At 39.5% G+C, this 25,343-nt stretch overlaps 1 protein-coding gene across 3 annotated transcripts in view; it reads right to left on the reverse strand.

Moving 5' to 3' along the window:
- Positions 1-5,467: 5,467 nt before the first annotated feature.
- The window catches only part of LOC121380099 (tripartite motif-containing protein 2-like), a 24,962-nt gene continuing 5,086 nt past the window's right edge, over positions 5,468-25,343 (reverse strand). The window contains exons 1-3 of one of the 3 annotated variants that reach the window (XM_041508854.1): positions 16,045-16,282; positions 11,924-12,018; positions 5,468-8,491 (exon numbers count right to left, since the gene is read on the reverse strand). In XM_041508854.1, the coding sequence (XP_041364788.1) occupies positions 7,404-8,491; positions 11,924-11,993 (1,158 nt within the window). In that variant the 5' untranslated portion in view covers positions 11,994-12,018; positions 16,045-16,282 and the 3' untranslated portion in view covers positions 5,468-7,403. Of the gene's footprint in view, positions 8,492-11,923; positions 12,019-13,722; positions 13,783-16,044; positions 16,283-25,343 lie in introns of those variants that run through there. The other 2 variants (XM_041508873.1, XM_041508864.1) reach the window with 2 other exon arrangements.

Genomic DNA, 25,343 nt, shown 5'->3' on the forward strand with positions numbered 1-25,343 from the left:
GCGCTTTACCACTGGGCTAGGTCCCCCCATATTCATTCTTAGAATTATGCCAGAACCTAAATTCAGTTTTAACATTTAAACTTTGCGTTTAAGGTTAAATATCGTACGTTTATAAGTATTTCTCATTCCAGCCAGTGCACCACGACTAGTATATCAAAGGTCGTGGTATGTGCTATCCTGTCTTTGGGATGAAGGAAGGAAATGGTTTATTTAACGATGCACTCAACACATTTTATTTACGGTTATATGGCGTCGGACATATGGTTAAGGACCACACAGATACAGACAGGGAAATCCGCTGTCGCCACATTCATGGGCTACTCTTTTCAACCAGCAGCAAGGTATATTTTATATGCACCATTACACAGACAGGCTAACACATACCACGGTATTTGATGTACCAGTCGTGGTGCACTGGCTGAAATAAGAAATAGCCCAATGTGCCCACCAACAGGGATCGATCCCAAACCGACTGCGCATCAAGCGAGCGCTTTACCACCGGACTATGTCTCGCCTCCTGTCTCTGGTATGGTGCATACAAAAGATCCCTTGCTACTAATACAAAAATATAGCGGGTTTCCTCTCTATGACTGTGTCAAAATGACGATATGTTTGACATCCAATAGCCGATGATTAATAAATCAATGTGCTTTAGCGGTGTCGTTAAACAAAACAAACTTTTAACAAACGTTTATAAGTATTTGGGGTTGTTGTTTTTCTTTCCGCCAAAAACATTTACACAGACATAAAGACATTGTTTTTTTTGTTTTTGTTTTATGGACATTACAAACATGGATGATGGTGAGATGAATGGTGAAGCCGCAGTAGTTTCGGTATGGCACTACTTGACATGTACCTCGGTATCACCCGAGCACGGGATACACGGAACCAGCAGTGCATGCTGGGTAAACATTCTCGTGTGGAGTCTTGGGAGACGGCCTCAGACCACAATTAATTTCGCTATATGTTTCTATATAGCCTTAGTGGCTATAACATTTTTTATTAATATCAGCAGGCCCGTGAGGTTTTGTATGTACCTTTGCCTGCATGGGGGACACATACCCTGAAAAGGACAACCCCTGTTGTCCAGCTCTTTCTCCCAGCATATTGGTTTAAACAGACACACCCTCTAAACCAGACCGGAGTACACCCATTTTACACAAAAAGCACTACTTTTGCATGGGCCGGAATTACCACAAACAAGTCTTCAATGTCAGCAAGTTACACATGTTTACAAACTACATGCTATCCCCTGTCACTTAAGTCAAACAGTTGCCACTTCATAGCTGTCTGCCATGAAATAATCACAGTCAAACAGCAGACTACTTGCGCGGTCAAACTTCCGGATTTTGGACAACCAAATGGGAAGATAACTGTAATTTGAGGCCAGACCACTGGGCTACGTTTTGTCCTACCTCCACTTCCCATCCCATTGGTTTATTAGCTAACACATGAATGTTTTACTGATGTTTTTACTGATGTTTTACTGATGTTTATTGTTGTTTTCGTGTTTTGTTGTATTAATATACATGTATATTATACACATACATACATACACACACACACACACACATATATATGTGTGTGTGTGTGTGTGTGTATATATATATGTGTGTGTGTGTGTGTGTGTATGTATATATATATATATATATATATATATATATATATATATATATATATTATTTTAATTTATTTTATTATGTTGTTGTTGGTGGAGTTTCTAGACTGTGGCAAGTGAAGTTATTGGGTGGGTTCGCGTCATGTTCTCACCAACGGGTGTGTAAGAAATAGATTTATTACACACCAGTGTAAGATATTGCTTATGTCATAACAATCACTCGATATCTAACTGGTGTAATATTGGCGTGACATGAGCGTGACGCTGACCCAATTCGTTGACAAATAACGTAGTTTGTATTGACATCTGCTTACGTTTGCATTGCGGCATGTTTGCAGTTGGTTTGTTATAAATAAAATACTAAACTAGCTTGCCTGCCATACCATTTTCAAGAAAGTCGTGAACAATGTTGGTATCTGACTCGCTTTCGCCCGTCAGAAAGAAATGTTATATTTAACGACGCTTTCGTCCGTCGGATACTAAAACTGTTCACTCATTTCATAAAAATACTAAACGAGCTTGTCTGTCATACCATTTTTATGAAATGAGTGAACAGTGTTGTTATCTGACGGGCGAAAGCACACGTGTATGTATATAAATATATATAAACCATCGCTCCTGTTATTATTTTATACATAGTACGCCTGTGTTATCGTTTTACACATTACCGGAACATTTATACTCTTCACAAAAAGTAGGGGGACTTTAATAAGAATTTACAATTGCCAAAATTGTAAGGTATGTTAGCTGTAGGGAATGGTTATATGATAATAGTGAATTAATTGGGCAAACATTACAACCTGTAGTTCAGTATTACAGTAGGTTTTATGACCACCAAAGATGTTGAAGGGCGATTGGGGTCAGAAGTGAAATTAAGTTGACGGTTTTTTTTATCCGTAAATCGCAAATTCAAACAATAAAAATTACTAAAAACAAAACAATAACAACTGTATGATAAACAGAATGAAAAAGATTGACAGAAATAATATTCCACAGTGATTAATGGACCTTCCTGGAAATTGTCAAAATCGAGAATGATACCCCACGCACGTGTACGTGGCAACTGCGTGATGCGCGTGCAAACTATGGAATGTGTTTTGGTGTGTTGATAAACATGCCTGAACGTTGTTTACTAAGATGTCTGTGGTCAAAACGTATGTTCGGTCTAATAGTTGATATTAACATTAATAGTTCAGGTTCCCCTACATTTTTTGAAGAGTATATATACTCTCAAAATAAGTAGGGGAACTCTAATAAGAATTTACAATTGCCAAAATTGTAAGGTATATTAGCTGTGGGGAATGGTTATATGATAATAGTGAATTAATTGGGCAAATATTACAACCTGTAGTTCAGTATTACAGTTGGTTTTATGACCACCAAAGATCTTGAAGGACGATTGGGGTCAGAAGTGAAATTTGAAAGTTGACGTGTTTTTACGCAGCATCGCAAATTCAAACAATAAAAATTTGATAAACAGACCTGAACGTTGTTTACTAGGATGTCTGTGGTCAAAACGTATGTTCGGTCTAATAATTGATATTAACATCTCAGGTTCCCCTACTTTTTTTAAGAGTATATAATATGAATCATTCAGCAGTTCCAGTAACTCCCCATACACAATCAAGTAATGTCTGCATAGTTGTCCCCCTTGGTTCATATTTGACGCAATGTTTTTCAATCTACGAATATACATTGATCCTATTGTATTTATCTACGACAAAGCGTGAAGGGAAGGGGATATAAATATGTTTAACAACACCTCAGCACATTTTAAACTACGGCTATTTGGTGTCTAACATATGGTTATTTCGATATTTGGTTGAGAGAAAGAGTTAAAAGTTCGTTTTGTTTAACGACTACATCACATTGATGTATTAATCGTCGGCTATTGGATGTCAAATATTTACTAATTTTGACATATTCTTAGAGAGAACACCAGCTACATGTTCCCCTTAGTAGCAAGGGATCTATTATATGCAACATCCCACAGACAGGATAACACATACCACGGCCTTTGGTATACCCGTCGTGATGTACTGGCTGGAACGAAAAATTCCCCATTGGGCTCACCGAAGGGGATCAATCCTAGACCGCTTTACCACTGAGCTAAGCCCCCCCCCCCACACACACACACACAAAATCCCCCCCCCCCCCCCCCCTCCATTTTAAAACAATCCTATGTTGAGCAACAGATCTACACATATACATGTAGTTTAATTTTGATCTGGGATTTACGTCAGGTGTCTGTTTATTGTGATTTGTGTTTTCCTGTTACATTTAACAGTTTGTATTTGTTCACATTAATGCGTTTGCAGGAATGTCTATACATGGGCGTACATGGGGGGGGGGGGGGGGGGTCGATGGGTTCGACCGAACTCCACCCCCACCCCACCCCACCCCCGAAATCGCTTTTTTTATAATTTAATATATCTGACATTGATATCCGACATTATATTTACTCAACATAGAAATATATGCCCAATATCTCTGCAATCTATTTTGGAACCCCCCTTTTCAAAATCCTATGTATTGGAACCCCCCCTTTTCAAAATCATATGTACGCCCATGCTATATATTTTTAACAGTCTTCACATTTAATTTGCAGTACTGATATGAACGTCTTTTTTTCACGCACAGAGAGAGAGAGAGAGAGAGAGAGAGAGAGAGAGAGAGAGAGAGAGAGAGAGAGAGAGAGAGAGAGAGAGAGAGAGAGAGACACACACACACACACACACACTGAGAGTGACTTATAATTATCTGACGTGGTTATATCCAATTACGGTTCAAGCAGGCCTGCCTCTTCAGAACAGAAAGGGGGATGGACAAAAGGCTTTATTCGGTTAATTAGTGATCTATAATCGATCAAATTAGTGGGTGTATTTTCTAATAAAAATAATTTTATTGTCGTCGTTATAAAGTTTTTAATAATGTGGACGAAAATTGTGGCGGTCTCCTAAAATAGAGTCAAAACATGCTGATTTGGTTATATGAGGACATACATGGTTAAGGACCATACAGAAAATGAGAGAGGAAACCCGTTGTCGCAGCACAGTGGGCGGCTCTTTTCGATTAATAGTATTTGTTCCAAGGGAACTTTTATAAAGTTAAAGTTTGTTTTTGTTTAACGACACCACTAGAGCACATTGATATATTAATCATCGGTTATTAGATGTTAAATATTTGGTAATTCTGACAGGTAGTCAATCAGAGGAAATCCGCAGTCTTTTTTCCTAATGCGGCAAGGGATCTTTTATATGCACTTTCCCACAGACAAGAAAACACGACAGGAGACCATGGCCTTTGACCAGTTGTGGTGCATTGGTTGGAATGTGAAAAAATATATCAGTTCAATGGATCCACCGAGGTGGTTCGATCCTGTGACGCTAGCACCTCAGACGACCGAGCTAAATCCCGCCCCACATCTTTTATATGCAGTTTTGGAACACTGGCTGGAACCACAGGCGTTCTGGTTCTGGTTGGAGTCTATAGTCCGTCTCAGCCTCCTACCAAAATGTTGGGGGGTTTTGTTGTTGGGTGTTTTTTTTTTTGGGGGGGGGGGGTGTTGTAAATAATTTCAGTTTGGTTTGACGTAAGAAGAAAAGTAAATGTTTTGGAAATAACAAAAAAAGTTCAAATTTTGCATGCAATTTAGAAAACAACCGACTCAAAAAATACATAACTTGTAATCAATTCCATAGAAAGAAAAAAGGACGTTCCCTGTGGGAAGGATTACAGATGTTTGATTAGTACCAGTCGATGGAACACTTATACGGGCTACGCTCTATTGTCCGTCGAAAGTCAATGTGTTGTTGAACTTTGAAAAAAATTTACAAACAGAAACAGTTATTAATACTGACATTTTGTTTATTACATTGTTTACAACACAGAAGGAAATTAGAACAAATACGCGGACAGGGTCACAACGGAGTGAAGGACGGCATTGTGGAATCATCAATTTCCGTACAACACCAACAGTCGGGTGACCCTTCCACCAAATCTGTGATCAATAATGTATTCAGCCTTCCGATTTCAGTGAAACTAAAGAGTAATTAACTATTTGAAAACAGCTTTTTGAAAGGGAAACAAATAAATATTTAATTACATGCAAATAAAGTATGGAAAATAAGTCGTTTTGGCTATAATAAAATAGGAAAATAAGTCGTTTTGGCTATAATAAAATAAGGAAAATAAGGTGGTTTAGATCTGGGTCTATTCGACATATTTATGTTATCCAACATACACTGAACATTATATTTTTGTCTATGATTACCAACTGCATAATGTGAAGTAAATCCGATAATTTATTTCTTCAGGAGAAACTTTAAAATTAAAAACAGCTTTTCATCTTAATTAATGTTTTTAGACCTAAATTGTTGTTCATCTAATAACTTAATTAATGTTTTTAGACCTAAATTGATGTTCATCTAATAACTTTATATCTAGGAAGGATCAATACATGATTGTTTACCTTAAACTAAGACCCAGACTATTGTAAACCACACACAATGTGGTCTAATTCACACACTTGGGACTACAGTGGTATCACGTTAATAGCTGGGGCGAGTTCAGGAGGGCCGAGCACTCGCGAACCATTTGACTGGTACCATCGTCTTTTATCACATCACGTTCATTTAACGTTTGGCGCAAAGAACCAGTTTAGCTAGCGACCGCAATCGCTAGCCCCCTGAACGTGCTTCTGACGTGTTAAACGGATGACAGAGTAGCTTCATATATAAGGCACATGACACTGGCTACAAAAAAGCAGCAAAGGTTCCAAGCAGAAGAAAAAAAACCGGTCACATATATTTACAGTGATCCAAAAATATAATAGCTTAGTAAAAGGTGATACTACGAAAAACAAATTACCAAAGTACGTTTACTTTGACTGTGTGGGGTTTTTTGGGGTTTTTTTTTTTAAAGATTCAGAATTCCCCCTCAGCAGTGAGTATTGACGTAATTGAGAATGAAAAAGATGAAAATTCGTTCACAAAAATGTTAAACTCACTCTTAAAACAAAACCATTAAAAAAAAAAAATAATAATAATAAAAAAAATAAAATAAATAAACCGACGACAAAAAACCTAAAATCCACACACAAATACATTAAGGAAATGAGATAGAGACGTGGTTACTCAAGCAACCAATTGTTGAATGCATCACTGAATTATATGAAAATTAAACATCTATAAGAAGAAATTGCTGTATATGTATATGGCCACTTGCCAAACAAATAAAACCGTAGAATAAGCATGCACCTTTAAAAATAAAATGTACATGTTATAGTAAAATGCAAATAACCTCGCCCAAAGATTAGATTCGCTTTCTTAAGAATGACACGACTATCCACGAAACATGTGATAATATGCACAGGATAAGAAGCCATATTTGTTGTAGAAACCTAAGTGGAGTTGTATACGATTTAGAATTGTAACATCATAACACTTATGCATCTGAATAGTAGCTCCAATGAAAGCAAACTCGCTATAGACGAAACGAAAGACGAAAAACAAAACACAACAGCACCAACGGGCTGGCACTACACCGGTGTCCAGGGAGTCCTTTGTCCTCATAAACAGGGAGTCATGTGTCCCATTTTAGACCGGTGTCCTTGACGAATAATGTGTTTTGTGTTCTATCTTAGACTCCTTTTCGAAAAGGGAGCTAATTTTGTCTTCCACTTCAGACACTTGAACATTTAAAAAAGAAAAAAAAAGGAAAGGAAATGCCAAACGGTTCATCACGCCAGTGCTTTAACGACAGAAACTAAATTCTAGAACATTTATCACCGTTTGCTGAGAGATCGGTATGTTCCGGGATATCGCGTCTTCGTTCCGTTCCGTAGATACGTGGACTCGACCTGTGAGCCGACGTCGCCAAAGTTGGAGATGCGACTAGTGAGTATGGGTTCGTCGCGCGAGTTGAACGAGAACGTCGTGACGACGCCGTCGTCCACCTCCCTGATCTTGAGCGGTGGCCCGGCGCGGTACTCGCGCACCTCCTGGTGGATGCTGAACATCTCCTCCACCTGTTTGTCCTCCTTGGCCTTCTGCAGAGTCTTGGCCTGGGACATTAGCGTCTTCCTCCGGTCGCTGAGCAGCTCTCGCTTCTCGTCCAGCTTGCTCTTCTCCTTGTTGATCTCGTACTCCGCCACGCCCTCCAGCTCCTTCTGGCGATTGTCCAGAACCGTCCTCAGACGGCTGAAAGTCTCTTCGATCTTTGCCAGCAGCTCGGAGCGAGCCTTGTCGAGGTTCTCCGAGGCCGTCTGCAGGACGGTGGCTTTCTCCTCAAGCGCAGACGACTCCTTGTCCAACTCCATGATGGCGTTGTCTAGCACGGGCGTGTATTTCTGCAGAGCCACGTCCAAGTCCATAACAAGATGAGCCTCGCTCTCCTTGTGGTCGAGGATGGTGCAGTCCCGACACACCGGGGTGATGCACGGCTCGCAGAAGAAGTGCAACGGCTGCAGGTCGTGTTTGGAACAGAAGTTGACGGTGTATCTCTGCGTGTGCTTCAGAAAGTCCAGCAGCTGGATGACTCTGTGGTCCGTGGGAAGCTGCTTGAGATTCTCCTCGGTGGTGACGAAGCTGCCTCTACAGCTGGGGCAGTGGATGCTCACCGCCGTGGGCATGCCACGCAATGCCGGGGTCAGATTCTGGCGGTACTCCTGCTCCGTGTTGTACAGTTGCTGGATGCAAGGGACGCAGAACGAGTGGTGACAGGGGAGCAGTTTCGGGGTCTTCGTCTCCGAGATCGTGAACGTGTCCCTGCACACCATGCACCTCAGGAACGTGTCCTCGAAGTTGTCCTCGTCCAGGACAATGGAGCGCTTGTTCTGTACGGCGCCACTCTCGTCCTTACGTGAGACAAAACCTGAAATACACAACAGACAACTGTAACATGGCTAATACAATGACAATATAATGTGCATAATCATTGTAGAGCCTATTGAAAATTCGACAATGAAATATTCTTCATTTGTTTATGGTACTTTCGAATTCTGCAATGTATCATCTATGAGTTCATTCATTCATTAATTTGTTGTTGTTTTTTGTTAGTTTTTTTGTTTCTTTTTTCGGTGATCTTTGTTGTTTTTTGTTTTGTTTTTGTTGTTTTTTTGTTTGTTGTTGTTTTGAGGTTTTTGGTTGGGGGGTGATGTGGGAGGGGTTGTATTTTGGGGTTTTTTTTTTAAACATTGAATTGTTAAATTTTCATCACGACAATCTAATTATTTATAACTTTCTCACGCTATCTCCACGCCCTAAAAGGACAACACGATTTATTTATCACATAAGTGAGTTTTCTTCATTTAAGGACATTGTTGAAAAGGTTTGAGACGTATTTCTCGGCAAAATCTAATCATATCCTTTTTCAAAATGGGATCAGTTTAGTAAATCAAATATAGCATAAGATTTATTTTTATCTATGATTCAGTGCACCGATGACCTTGATGGTATTGAATAACGAAGCCACAAAAATCCTTGCATTCTTTCGAAATTCACAGTCAATACGATTTATGTCAGTCTCCTGAGTTAAATGATTAAAATATCCTTACATCGACCTATACTACCATGGATACCTCAACCAAGAATAGCACCATATAATAAGGTACCGTTTTACAGTTCCACATCACACGCAATCACGCTCACACAGTTTGTGTCTCTCGATTGGTAATATTTTATTTATTGAACACACCAATTACCTTTTTCACAAAACAGCTAATTCAGCGAAATCTACATGTACATAATCCACAGTCTTCAACTAATGCATCAGCAATTCTTCTTGAAATAATAGGAATGTATTATTCATGGCGTGGAAAAAGCTCTAGGCAGACAACAACAAATCAATATTAATATACCCGAATTAATCTCAGCCAATGTTTGTAAGCAAACGTCAGCTCGACTGTTATAGTCAATATGATAGCAAAGGGAAGAAATGTTTGGTAATCAATATTTTAAGATACAAACAATTCTGCGAACAAAGTCGAAGAATTCATTCAATCAGTCATGTGTCAACATATTTTAATGGTATAATTGATATAGGATAAAAAAAAAATAATAATAATAATAATGCTGGCTTCACAAGTCTCAAAGGGCAATGATTTGACCTCAATAGTCCCATCGATTTGTTTTCCATTTGAAACAAGTGCTGTACGCCTGGTATTGCCAAGGGACGTAGAAGGTGTGGTGACAAGGGAATAGTTTAGGAATTTCCGTCTCATAAATTGTGAATGTGTCTCTGTACAAGATACACATAGAGAATGCATGTGCTCTCCAGTCTGTCCAAGAACAAATATCAACTAAAATATTCCTTGCTGCTTGTCCGAACACGAAGCCAATTGCAGACAGTGACTTCCATTGTCCTTATATGCTAGATGGAACACACATACATATGTTGCTTATGGTTTTACAAGATATGGACGGGGGGACGCAGGGGACAATATTTCAAAATCTTAGGTAACCGGAAGTCAGTTCACGTAAGTTTTACTTAGGTAACCGATTATTAGGTTACGTGAATGTAGTTCTCTTAACCGATGAGTTAGGCCTAAAACACTTGAATTATGGTTCTGTGCTACATTGGTGGTTTAAATGTATTTAAAAATATAAACTGATTTTCACTTTCATTCCTGACGTGGTACGTTTCATTTCAGAATGTAATTGTTCACCACGTAACCGATTGGCGGTTCTCGTGATTTTAAAGTTGCGCAACCGACACGCGAACAGAACAACGGGTCTCGTGAAATATTGTGCCCTGGGACGGGTGATAAACAATCTGTTGTTTATTGTTTTATAATACACACCAGAGGGGACAATCCGACACAGTCTGTTTACACTTTCAACACATTCAAAAACAGGGTCTGGTAGTCTTTTACTTGTATGTACATCACATTCACAAGTACAAGGCATACATGAGGAATCGGATACATCATTTTGCTTAGTTTTACAAGAATTTACGGAGGAGATATACAGTTTGTTGCAGTTTTACAAGAGGATTCAGAGAGCAAATACATTGTTTCGTGTAGTATAACTATAAGAGTAGAAGGGTCAGCTAAAGTACAGCTTATAGCTCATTAGACATTTCAGAGAGGACAGCTATGTCTAAAAATAGGACATAACACAGAAACAGTGCTGTTTACAGTTTTACAACACGTATATTAGACGTCACGAGTAGGTATAATGTTAACACTTTTACAAGGCATCAGAGGGAACAGGTAGAAGGTTTACAGTTTTACAAGGCATCAGAAGGAATAGGTGAAAGGTTTACAGTTCTATAAGGCATCAGAGGGGACAAGTAGACAGTTTTAGTTCTATATGGCATCAGAGGGAACAGGTACAAGGTTTACGGTTCTATAAGGCATTAAAGGGAATAGGTAAAATGTTTACAGTTTTACAAGACATCAGAGGCGACAGGTACAAGGTTTATAATTTTACACAATATTAGAGGGAAGATATATGTTTATAGTTTTGCAAGGCACCAGAGGGAATAGGTAGAAAGGTTTACAGTTCTATAGGCATCAGAGAGAACAGGTAGAAAGGTTTACAGTTCCATAAGGCATCAGAGGGGACAGGTAGAAAGGTTTACACTTCCATAAGGCATCAGAGGGGACAAGAAGACGGTTTCAGTTCTATAGGCATTAGAGGAAACAGGTAGATGGTTTACAGTTTTATAAGACATCAGATGGACTAGATAGACGGTTTACAGTTGTATAAGGCATCAGAGGCAACAGGTAGACGGCTTCAGTTCTATAGGGCATTAGAGGGAACAGGTGGAAGGTTTACAGTTTTATAAGGCATCAGATGGACTAGATAGATGGTTTACAGTTGTATAAGGCATCAGAGGCAACAGGTACAATAATTTTACAAGACATCAAAAGGGGACAGGCCAAGTCAAGTTACAGTTCTAAAAGACATTTCAGAAGGGACACCAATTATTTTAGTTCTGCAAGATAGATCACAGATGTCAGAAAAAGGCTTTACCAGTTTTACGGTGGCGGTGGTGGGGGAGAGGCAGACAGGGTCTGTTTACAGTTTTACAAGACCTATCGGGGTGGGGGGGCATAGTCTATAGTTTTGGACGACATATTAGAGGGAACAGATATAGATTGTTTAAAGTTTGTCAAACATCGAGGGGGGGGGGCAATCTTTAGGTTTACAAGACAATATGTGTGTGTGGTGGGGGGGGGGGGGGTATTTTTCTACTTATATGTTTACATGACATATCAGAAAGGGGACAGCTGGTCCAGATCTACTTACAGTTTTATTAGGCGCACATAAGGAGAAGCACTTAAGACTGTGTGTAACTTACTTTCTGTGAGAGCTTTCGCGAGCTCGTTATCAGTGGAGAAGTCTTCGTCAACACACTTGGCTTGTGCCATCTTCAGAATGGAATATCATGGAGGTCTGAAAGTAGGAAGAGTCAAGGTGAAGGACGCGCATGCAACAGGATATTGTAGAAGCAAGTGGTATACTACAACTGACCAGTGTTTGCAAGGGCGGACCCAGAAATGTTTTTAGGGAGGGGACCCAGAAATGTTTTTAGGGAGGGGACCAAGCACAAAATGACACAGGGACCAACTCCCTGAAAAAAAAGCACGTCAATGAAAGATACAAACAAATTGTTCCCCAAAAAGGGGCACTTTAATTTTTACGGGGGGAGGGGCAGGTCTCCTTGGTCACCTCTCTTGGATTCGCCCTTGTGTTTTTACAATTTTCATCTGACAAAAAACCCACAAAAAAACAAAAAGGTCTGTTTGAACAGTATTTGTACTGAGTGAACGAACTATTTAGTTGGAAAGAAAATAAAATGATCAGAATACCAACGAAAAGAACAAAACAAACACAAGAAAAGAAAAGACATGGCAGAAGAAACGAAAAGAAAATTAAATGCCTGAACTGGTAGAGTACGTATCGACGACTGACAGCTACTCATTACGAAAATGACAGTAGTCCCATATTTCTCATCCTTTCCTTTTGGGGAGACATACATGCTATAGAAGGGATGGAAAGCTATGAAATTTAAATAAATAAAACAAATTTAAAGGGATTTTTTTCCGGATTTTTTTAAAATTTGTTTAATGTTAAAACTTATTAACCCCAAAACCATGACTAGTTAGTTTTAGTTGTCAGTCTTCGGTATGAAGCTTAAGATGGAAATCGATTGAAACGAATATGTTATATATGATGCATTGTGCAACAGGAATAATATACAAATCTGACATACATGTGTATTAGAATGCACTTATTCATATTATTGTTAACTTATATTCAAAAGATCTTCAAAACACAATACTGCTGACACATTCAATACTTTGGATTATCGGGGGTAAAACGTGCTGAATTGTATTCAGTCTGATTAAACGAACAACGTAACCCGGTGCCAAAGTGTCTGACTTTTTTAACGATATCTGCTTTTCTGTAATCATGACCTCCCCCCCCCCCCCCCCCCCCAACCACCACCACCACACACACACAAAACACCCCAAATCATTTGTACAGTTCCTCCGTCTATTCGTCTGTCTGTGTGTATGTATGTGTGTCTCATTCTCTCTCACACACAAAAACAAAATCATTAAAAAAAAAAACTTTAACGTGTATGCATTATATATGACACCGTCACACCTAACAACAGTTAACGTACAATTATTCAAGCAGGTGAAGCTAAAACTCTTCATCTCCCTTTCTCTCACTCACTCTCTCTCCCTTCACCTTCCTCTCTTTCCCTCGGTCTCTCTCCCTCGGTCTCTCTCCCTCTGCCTCTCTCTGCCTCTCTCTCTCTCTCTCTCTCTCTCTCTCTCTCTCTCTCTCTCTCTCTCTCTCTCTCTCTCTCTCTCTCTCTCTCACACACACACACGCACAGAGAAAAACACTAAACAAAACATCAAAACTCGCGCATTGTGTAACACACCTAACAAAAGTTAATTTATTCAAACAGGTGAAGCTTAAAACTCGTCTTTGTGGGGGTTTTAAAAAAAACAAAAAACAAAGCCCAAGCCGAACAGTAAACAATCGTCTAGCACTAAACTACATAAAAGTGATCAGAACCCAGTCGTCTGCTTCTTGGCCAGTAACCAAGTGCTACATTATTATAATATGTATACTAGCTACCTGTAGATGGTGAGGTACTTCCTCTAACGTCGCCGGCGCACTATTTTCGACATTCTTGACTAGCCACTAGTGTGACAGGAAATAAAACTTCTACCAACGAGTAACCTTAGCCCGGCTAGGAGTGGCCAGGTGTCACATATCGTCACGCGTCTACCCACCTAGTAAAACTATTCCACCGATAGCGCAGTGACGGGTCTGTTTACACACGCCCAGTTTCCAAGTACCCTTCGAGTAGTAAAAACACCGACCTGTTGACATTTTATCTACACCGGGTTCGACACTACCCTTAATGTTTGAACAGTATAGACGTGCGGTTGAGTCTTGATTACGAAAGATCTTTTATGTAAGGGGTATACGTAGTTCAGTCGGCAATGACTTCTTATCATGAATGTGTTGCGAGGGTTTGTTGAACTGTCGGCTTTTTCTTTAGCTGTAATTCTCGTTGAAAAAAAAAAAAAAAAAAAAAAAAAAAAACTTCATAACTATCAGTTGTATACCACACGTAGAACTCGTAATGAGGTGTGTATATAGAGTGAAAAGTCTAGTTAACTATCAACACTATTTCTACAAAGATATTTAATTTCCCCGTGAAGTATTGACAAGTCTAACAAGACTTTTTCAAGTGTGGACCGGCCTCGGTGGCGTCGTGGTTAGGTCATCGGTCTACAGGCTGGTAGGTACTGGGTTCGGATCCCAGTCGAGGCATGGGATTTGTAATCCAGATACCGACTCCAAACCCTGAGTGAGTGCTCCGCAAGGCTCAATGGGTAGGTGTAAACCACTTACACCGACCAGTGATCCATAACTGGTTCAACAAAGGCCATGGTTTGTGCTATCCTGCCTGTGGGAAGCGCAAATAAAAGATCCCTTGCTGCTAATCGGAAAGAGTAGCCCATGTAGTGGCGACAGCGGGTTTCCTCTCAAAATCTGTGTGATCCTTAACCATATGTCTGACGCCATATAACCGTAAATAAAATGTGTTGAGTGCGTCGTTAAATAAAACATTTCTTTCTTTCTTTCTTCGAGTGTAAATATATTGATATCATAACAGAAAAGTATTCTAAATTAACAAGATGTTTGTATTATTTAAATCATAGTCGATATATAAATTTTAAATTACAACCGAAGTACGTATAGCCATAAGGGTACGGGACGTGGGGTGGGGGTGGGGGATCCCGTACGTCTATGTATATAGCACAAAATTGTACTTCAATATAAACATAGGCACCGGAAGATATGCATGGGTGTTATCCCAACAGTTTGACTCCTCCGGGGTAATTTGAATGCAGGCCCAGTGTTTATTAAATGTTCAGTCTAAATCCAGGATCAACGTTGGTATAGCTGGATGTTCAATAACACCATTAATTATATAAAAATCGTATGTAATGGGAGTTTAAATTAAGACGATGTTTGCGCCTTGGATATAACTGTGCAAACACAGGACCAGCTTTGCAATGTGTCTTCATTTTGATAAAATATTCACGATCACACGCCCGTGTTAAGTTACTCAACTCATATCTTACTGACCACACTTGAGCTCACGTGTTGTCTCCATCAGTTTATCTAACCAAAGCCAATGTTCTGAACTGTCCTGTGATGACCTTTCATTCGACCAATCAAAACACATTTCGCGACGATATGAGAGCGCTAAATAATCCGTAAGACTTCGAGAATGAGTGTTCATGAATATGTGAACCACAACATATATATCAACTATGAACTATAGCAGACCATGATGAATGAACTCTCACCCGGAAGTAAATTGTTATGTGTAGTGACTAGTGAGACCTTGACATTGACAGACAAAACCAGAGCAGATACACACTGGCTAGACTGGATTGTGCGCTTCGCCACAATGGGGACCAGTCAAATAGTTTGCGAACGTTAGCACTGTGTTTTTTTTTTTCCTGAACGCAGACAAGGCTGGCGGTTATTTGTTTTAACGTGAGCAGCGTACCGTACACGTCTTCGAATTTAAAGTAGTTTCATGTACAACGTGTGTTTCTTTCTTTCTGGATGAAATGAAAAAACTCAAGTCAACATGACCTTACGTTGTTAATAAAAGCAAACCATATATCAACCTGTATAATCAGGAAGATAGGCTACTATCTATCTATGACTCAAGCGAAACACAGATACATACATCTACAGCGGTAATTCAACCGGAACCTTCTATCAGCATATTTTATCGATTTAACCATGCAACGGTCCACGGTGGCAGGGATATTAAATTTGTAGCGAACAAACGCTAATCTGCATTTTATGACGAGAATGAAACTAGATCCTCCGAATTTAACTGGAAAACAAACACCCGTTCCCTACCTTATGGTTCGCCATCTTTCACGTGTAACATCTGTTTTGGCGCCAAATGTCCCAAAGTCATCCGAAAAATGGCTTCGACCGTGTTGTCGTCTGCCTGTGCTAGCAAATGTGCCAGACGACCTACCAGCTCGTTGTTCGATCGATCCAATCCCGCCAGCGAATGGGATACATACTGTGTGCAAGCGACTATATACTGTGTGTGAGAAGTTGCTGTAGTATTGTAGTATCAGTTTTGTGCAGAAGCGTATATAACTCTCAAAAACCAGACATACGGGTTGTGGTTGGACAGGTTACATTATGAATAAATTATGACTGCATAATTTAGTAACACAACCCACTGAACTAAGTAGGCGTTACAACATTCGGGCTCTACTTTAAATGTGCAAAAGGTGGGTGTTTTTTTTTTTAAATTTAAAGTAGTAGCCTACTTACTCTTATCTTGTGACACTGTACACAGAGCTAGAGATAAATTTATACACTAAGTATTTTGATCCGATATTTGTCATGGGAAAAGTCACACGTACAACAGACGACTTTTATTGTAGTTGAAAGAATATTTATTACCGTTATAAAAACATCGTATAACGTCTTTAAAAAGTTGGTCAACACATTGGCGCAGCTGTCGCAGGGGGCACCCACATTGTCTATACACGTTTTGTATTATGTGGCGACAGGTAACTATAATAGTCTAAGACGGACCCCCCCCCCCCATAACCCCCCCCCCAAAAAAAACCCAACAACAACCAAAAACCAAAAACAACAACAACAAACAAAAACAAACAAACAAAACAAAACATTCTACGTCCCATTCGGACTAGTAACTATAAAATATGAAGGGGAAAAAGACGTTTATTTGGAGCTATGCCCCTCACCACCAGTCACATCTACTCCCCCCCCCCCCCCCCCCCCCATCAGCTTTTTATATTTGCCTGTCATCCCATAACACGACCCAAACAGAATAGGTGGCTCCCCAACATAAAATCCTGGTTACGCCAATGTGGCCCCCATACCCCCTCCCGCTTTGCTACGCCAGTGGGTCAACATACAGCTATGTATATATTCAGAAATAATAAAAGACCTTATCTAGACATGAATGTTATTATAAAATAAATATACTGGCTTTACAAACAACAACAGTTAACACGTAGGCGCCGGGTGTTGACAGCGACTGGGAGTGGGGTGGGTGGGGGTGGTGAGGGGAGGTCAGCTATAATATATTAGTTTAATTTTTATTATCTTCAGAGTTGTAGGGGCAGTGTTATGTGGCGGACCCAAAGATAGACTTGGGATTTATAAGCATTCAATGTGAGTGAGTAAAAGTTTTACACGTGCGTATATACCACGAAGGTTTCACGCACGTCTGTCACGGGCTTAATCTCTGACTTTCGCCAGTGACTAAGTCCGGGCCAGGTGGGGGGAGGGGTACGTTTGAGGTGGGCGGAATTTGGAATAAAAAATTTAGTGGTCGGTCAAAGACCTAAGTCCTAAAATCCTAACGACATTCTACACTTCTACACATGTCCGGACTAAGAATTTAAAACCAAAAGTTTTTGACTGCTCGGCCTAAAAGGTTTTAAGGTGATTTGAGCAATTGATCGGGCACCAAAGTAAAGTGCGTTGGACTATTTATAAAAAAATAAACATAAGAATTTTGAGCCGCGGCCGAAATTTTTTAGAGTCCAACTAAGCCCAAACCATTCAATGTGCTTACAACCGTACGCGGATTTCGTTTCGGACGCAGTGACGCGTTCACTGCCGCTCGCTACTATTATAGTATTGTTGAAGTATATACTTCCCATGTTATCCTCTGTAACCGGCCTTCTGTACACGCGCAGCTGTATAATAGCTGTTTGTAATACGCATACACAGCAATACTTGACATACATACATAATTCGCGTCATGTCAATGGCAGCATTCAAATATGCAAGCTCTGAATATGACGCTCTCGCAGACATGTCTAAGTAAATTAAGAATCTATTATCAGATAAGTTAATAAATTAACTTGCCTGTATGTACATTTGTTAAACTTGTAACTGAATATAAATACTACAGTTATTTTAAAGGGACATACCCTAGTTTTTAAACACTAAGGCATATTTTTCACAATTAGAGTCGTTTATGATCACTGAAATCAAACACTACTTTTTATTTTATTGTTTAGATTACCCATTTCCGTACTTCCAAAGTGTTTTTGGTCATCCTAATGTTTTTAATATCAAAAAATGCATTTCTCATATTTTTGAAAACGCACGTACGTCTGAGAAGTAACAGTTATGGAGTCTTAGTTTTAGTCTATTTTCAGAGGGTATTTCACCATTTTAAAGTCACAGACTCGTGTTTCACTCAGTTGTAACTTTATTCAAATGTGTTACAGGTTTGTACATTAACTAAACTTAGTGTTAATTTTCACGGGTTGAAACTAGGGTCTGTCCCTTTAAATTTAAATAAAAATTAAAATATGTACTGCAAGGTTCGACCATACGACCAAAGCACCTCATTTGACTGTTCTACCAACTGAGCTGGATCGCACTCGTTTTATTTCATTTCAACTTATTTTCGTGCTTATATCCAATTAAGGATCAAGCACGCTGTCCTGGTCACACATCTCAGCTATTTGGGCACGTATCTCAGCTATATGGGCTGTCTGTCCAGGACAGAGAGTTAGTGGTTAGTTGCTAGTGGTTAGTGAGAGAGAAGTCGTTAAAACTCGCTCTAGTTCGAGAAGACAGACAGACGGACAGTCAGTCCCTGTGAACGTTCAAGTACAACAGCAGTTTGAACAAGTTACAGAAGACAGACAGACAAACAGATGGACAGACAGACAGTCCCTGTAAAGGTTCAAGTACAACAGCAGTTTCACCTAGTTAGAGTAAACAGACAGAAAAGACAAGACAAGACAGATAAAAGATGCGGCCATGCAAAAACAACCGCATCTGCCAACTCTGCACATCCATGAAGCAGCAAAAACCAAACGATCTAAAAGCACAAAAGCCCATCATCGTAAATGATGACATTGTCCTCACGGACCTTCAGATGCCTCAGTGATTCTCTTGATGAAGACGCATGTTCCAACCATAAAATGAACAATATGACGTCCCAACAACAGCTTCTTTTGTCTGGGTACGTACATCGGAGGAAGACATTAAATGACACTTGGTGTATTCATCTAGAACAAGTTTGGAAACACAGGCAGTTTAATTTGTAAGCGATGGTGTATTAAAAAAAAAAATCTAACGTGTTTCTGGTCGTCCTAATATATATAATATATAATGTTTGTAGTAGCCCAAACTGGATTTTACCTTCCAATAATTTTATACATATAACATTATTGGAAGGTAAAAATCAGTTTGGGCTATTAGAAACATAATATATATGTGTGTGTGTGTGTGTGTGTGTGTGTGTATGTGTGTGTGTGTGTGTGTGTGTGTGTGTGTGTGTGTGTGTGTGTGTGTGTGTGTGTGAAATTATTGGAAGGTAAAATCCAGTTTGGGCTACTACAAACAATAATAATAATAATAATAATAATAATAATAATTAAAAAGGAGCTAAAATCAGAACGAGTTTAAAGTGGCAGACCCAAGTTTAAACCCGTAAACATGGACACCAAGTTTGATTAATTACAAACCTGTAACACATTTGGATAACATTATAACAGAGTGAAACAAGAGTGGCATTAAAACGGCGAAATACCCTTTAAAATAGATTAAAACTCGACTCCATAACCGTTACTTCTCAGACGCACGTGCGTTTTTAAAAATATGAAAAATGCATTTTGTGCTATTAGAAACATAAGGATGACCAGAAACACTTCGGTTCTACGGAAATGGATAATCTAAACAATAAAATATAAGTAATCTTTGATTTCAGTGATCATAAACGGCTCTAATAGTGAAAAATATACCAGTGTTTAAAAACTAGGGTCTGTCCCTTTAAATATGCCGCCACTAATTTCTCAAACGAGATATGTATCTCACATGTAATTTTAGTCCTTAAAGGTTCAGTTAGTCAGCAACGTCTTAACAATGGCCGTCTACTCAGGACAGTCTCTTTGAACTCTCTAATCTCGACCAATCAAAAAACAAGTGGCGCGTGACAGTCATTCAAGATGGCATGTATAATTTGCATACGCCATTCAAATCAATGACCCTTTTTTTCGACGTACGGACGTACCCTTTTTGTGTCGCATAATTTATATTTGAAGCCACTGCAAACATAAGGTAACTAGAAAGGCACCGAATATACGAAAAAAATGTTTTAAGAAATAATGGTAGTCGTAATTCCAGAACATATTTTACACCATCTAAAAACTAGGTTATGTCCCTTTAAAGATAATACTCTCGGTGTTCAATTAACGGAGACTATTCTTTTTTTCTCTCGTCCCAACCACTACCCAACAACTGTTATCAAAGAATGTGGTATGTGCTGTTCTGTCTGTCGGAAAGTGCATATACAAGATCCTTGCTTTTAATGGCAAAATGTGTCAGAATTACGTAATGTTTGAGGCCCAATAGTCGTTGATTAATTAATCAATGTGCTGTAGCGGTGTTGTTAAAAAAGTTTAACTTTCTATGTTAATATTAAAGTTGTATGTATATGAGCTTGTGTGTCAAATAGTAGCAACAAATACAATGTTCCGACGCCATATAACCGTAATTAAAATGAGTTGAATGACTCATTAAATAAAACATTTCTTCCTTCCTTCTTCCAAACAGTATGGATTTGTAACTGCTGGTACAGTGGGGAATAGTCCACTGCCCTTGTTTGTAAACGTAGCAGAACTACAGCATACAGGTGTGCTATTTCCACTCACCTCAGAGTGAATTAGCATGGACGCACGATGCAACACAGGTATTTACCTGCATTCGTACACACAGATAACAGTTTAATGGTAATATTGATTTATAACACCCTCTGGTAACAGTTCTTGGCGTCCAGCCAGAACAGAAACATAATATGGCATTGCATAGAGAGTTTTTATTATAATTTCCTTTTTTCATGGTCACCCTAGGATCTAACTTAGAGTGCGTGATTCTATACGTTATGCTTAAGGGACGGTCCATAAATATCGATGTGCTTCACAATCCGAACAATGTTCGGGAGGGGGGGGGGGGGGGTAAAAGCCATGTTCGGATTGCTTTTCAGGTAAAACATCGGTCCATCGAAGGTCAATGTTTCTTACAATTCGAAACAAGGGGGAGGGGGGTAAACGCCATGTTCTGATTGCTTTTCAGGCCATAACATCGGTATTTTTGGGGCTAGTTTTTGCGGCGGCGCTCTCTACAATTGTCATCTACTGCATCAATAAAAGTCATCTTGTAGTACACATTATATCAATGTTTTTATGTTAGGATTAGGGGAGGAGGTCAAACCCAATCCTAACATTGTTAGGATTATGAAAACCATTGACATTTATGGACCGTCCCTAAGACTGAAAATAATATTCAATGATGCATGTTTAATTGTCAGCGATACAAAGATGTTACAGTGTAGGCTTTCTTAAAAGGGAAGTCACCTCAAACAAAAGCCTTTTATGTTGGAAAGATGCATACCCGGACCACCAACACAAAACGCGTCATTTTAGAGTGAATGAAAAAAACGTGATTATCCCTGCTAACTTGGGACAGCCATTTTGTTTCATTTTTGTGGCGTCCGGTACTACAGCTTGGGGCGAGGTGACTCCTGTATGCAAAGTGTAAACAAACGCTCTAATTTACAAGGCACTTCGCTTCCACAACTTGACTTGTAAAACAACATAAATGACTTGATAGTATAATAAACTATTTAACTAAATATATTTTAATTTGCATCAATAGAACGAAATGGAGTTATAGTATTTTTCTCTCTTAAAAAATCCAAAGAAAAACATGCATATTATTATGCCTATTGCTAGAGTATGTTGGAGCAAAAACGACCACTCACGATACCCAAGTGATAATTTTCTTTTCTTTGAGACTACGTAATTCGTCAGTTTTGTGACTTTAGATGGGGAAGTCTACTTAATCAAGGGTTTTACAGAATTATTTCCAGTAATAAAATAGGACGGCTAATAATGTCGATTACGATTTTAGGGGTGTCCGCGCGGTTATCACACAATACCTTGTGATCTTAATAAAAGAGGCACGTATTTTCAGTGTGTCTAGATATATTGACTGGGTACCGTCTAAATATACACCTGCCAATCAGGAACCACAGGTACATACCACGGAAAGAAAAGACTAATTAAGAAAACACTCCGATTCTTATTTCGGTACGTGGGTTAAATTATGGACAAAACATAATACAGTTATTTCGACACTTTGTCTTTGACAATGGTGGTTTATTTTGAATTGAAAAATAATATATACTAATTGCTGGCTTACTGGGATGGATATTATTATAGAACATTGCGATGCATCCGCAAAAAATTAGTTACGTTTTGTTCCTTCGGTTCTAAGACTAATTCCTGACTAGACGTGACACGTTAAGTATTACGTAACCACTGGCTCACCAGAGGGCGTATTCACTGGGATGGTACAAAATGGCTGCCCCCGTTATATACGATAGCCGTCACATTTAACCGTTTTATTAATTAACTATATGATTATACTTGTTGATATCAAGCAATAATGTGCATTATATATCGTTGAATATGCATACCAGTCCAAACGTCTTGCGAGAGCATCACCTTAACGGTAGTCAAAGCAAGGGACGGATATAGAAGGTTTAAAAAATGGACGCTTATATAGATGGATTAACGCTTTCTAAGGCCCAAAACCAATCGCAGCTTGGTAAGGGTCTGGATCGGGGTCCTGCCTATGAAAAACTGTATACAAAAAGATCCCTTGTTTTGTTTTGTTTTTTGGGGTTTTGGGGGGGGGTGTCTGTGTTTCAGTGGGGGTAGCCAATGTACGGAAAGAACCATGTTATCAAAAAGTCTGTTTTATTTAACGATACCAGTAGTATTTTCTATATACACCGTCAAACAGCTGACACGTAAACGACTAGACAGTTCGTCAAGTAGATGATCGCCAGTAGACACGGCAAGATAGATATGACATATATGCATTAGTATTATTAACACAGACACATTTGAGGCCTCGGGCTACTAACATACAGTTAAACCTACTACAAATCGCACCTGGAATTACCACCACCTCATTATAAATGACACCTCAGACATAAGCGTTGTGGAGACGGTAGGGGGTGTCAACTCACCCCCTCCCCTCCCCTCCAACCCCCAGTGCTGAAGTATTATTCAAATTCATTGCCAAAATGAGCTGCTCTAAAAACGTTCCATCATGTATTTGCATCATTCTAATCACAATATTAGTTATAATCTATGTAAGAATGCGAAGTGATTCGTTTGGAACCCTCTATAGCTGTTTGGTAGTAACACAAATAGGAATACATAATAAATGTTGCAATCCAGATTTGCGCATTCTCGTTTAATTCCGGCAAAAATCAGTGTCTCCCCGACCCCACCCCACATACACACATGGGAGCTCGTACGCTTATGACCTCAGATGCATCTTTTGTACATACAGATTCATTTATTTCGACCTTTATACACGGTTTGGGGGCGGGACGTAGCCCAGTGGTACAGCGCTTGCTCGATGCGCGGTCGGTCTAGGATCGATCCCCGTCGATGGGCTCATTGGGCTATTTCTCGTTCCAGCCAGTGCACCACGACTGGTATATCAAAGGCCGTGGTATGTACTACCCTGTCTGTGGGATGGTGCATATAAAAGAACCCTTGCTGTTAATCGAAAAGAGCAGCCCATGAAGTGGCGACAGTGGGTTTCCTCTCTCCATATCTATGTGGTCCTTAACCATATGTCTGACGCCATATAACCGTAAATAAAATGTGTTGAGTGCGCCGTTAAATAAAACATTTGCTTCTTCTTATACAAGATTCACTAACTCGAGTGCTCTGTAGCTCTGACCTGTTCATGTGTTGGGTCAAAGCTAGGTAGTATTCTATGCAAAAAATGGTCAATTCTTGACAACCAAATGGTCGCCAAGTACTGTGTTTTAAAGGGACTGTCCTGAGTTTGCTGACTAGCATAGCCTGGGTCGACTGTATAATATTGTCAGGTAAAATGAGTGCGTTTAAACAATGGCGATTTTTACTGTGATTGGAAATGTAATAGCCGGGGGCTAGCCTGTACCAGTGTTTCATCTCCCGACGATACACAAATAGATGTCACGCCTGTCGGCAATATTGGTAATCATTGCATATCAATATTAACAAAACAAACTCCTTCAAAGGAAAAACACCACTTATCTTATATAAAGTTAAAAATCGTAAATGTCATGTTTGTTATTTTGCGTTTGTTCTTCTTTTTACCCATTTATTATTAAATTCGAAATACATGTAATATTATTTTGATTTCATTTCAACTTGATTGTTGTGCATACAATCAATAATGGTTAAAGTAGGCTGCCCTGAACACACCAAGGGTCGATAACAAGGGAGGGGATCGGAGGACACGCCTCCTCCACCATACTAAAACATTAAATTGCGCTTTTTTAACAAGTTGTTGAAAGTTTTTATTGAAGTGTTCTTTCCAGGGAGTTGGTCCATGTGATATTTTTGTCCTTGGTCCCCTCTCTAAAATATAACCTGGGTTCGCCCTTGCACATACCTTGAGCAACTACCTGGTATGTCGAAAACATGGGTTAACAGTTAGCGACAGACAAGTCGGTGTAGTGGATCTACAGTTAACTTTAAGTCGTTAAATCGCACTTGAACCCAGTACCTACCAGCTTTAAAGGCACTGTATCATAGTTACAAGTGCCATATTTCGCTGTTTTTACTAATTAATTCATCCACGCATAATCTTTGCATAAATAATTCGGGTGTAACGAAATCGTAATCTGTTTCTACGCCGTACAAACACGGTTCAGTACGACTACATTCTGGTTTTATTAGGAGCGTGTGCGCGGATATGGATGGGTGGTGGAAAGGGTGTCGGAGGTCGACCCCCACCACCATCACCATCCCCCGCTCAAACAAACTTTCTTTTTTTAAGATATATTTTATTGGAAAACACGACGAACCCCCTAGAAACTTCGTTCACCACAACCAATACTGCCCCCTCCCCTACACAACGTCCTGCACACGCATCTGCTTATCACATCTTATGAAATTAGTGAATTCACAAAATCTGGCAAGTTGATTGGATAGGGCATTCATAGAGAGAAGAGTTGCACGAAGACAGCGCACTTGTCGACAACATCAGACTGGCGTAACGTTACGGGGTATTCACCTATAGTGAACGCGCCCAATTCCGTCGGTTGTCCTCTAAATATTTTCCAA

Source organism: Gigantopelta aegis, chromosome 2 (assembly GCF_016097555.1).
Source record: "Gigantopelta aegis isolate Gae_Host chromosome 2, Gae_host_genome, whole genome shotgun sequence".
Lineage (NCBI taxonomy): Eukaryota > Metazoa > Mollusca > Gastropoda > Neomphalida > Peltospiridae > Gigantopelta > Gigantopelta aegis.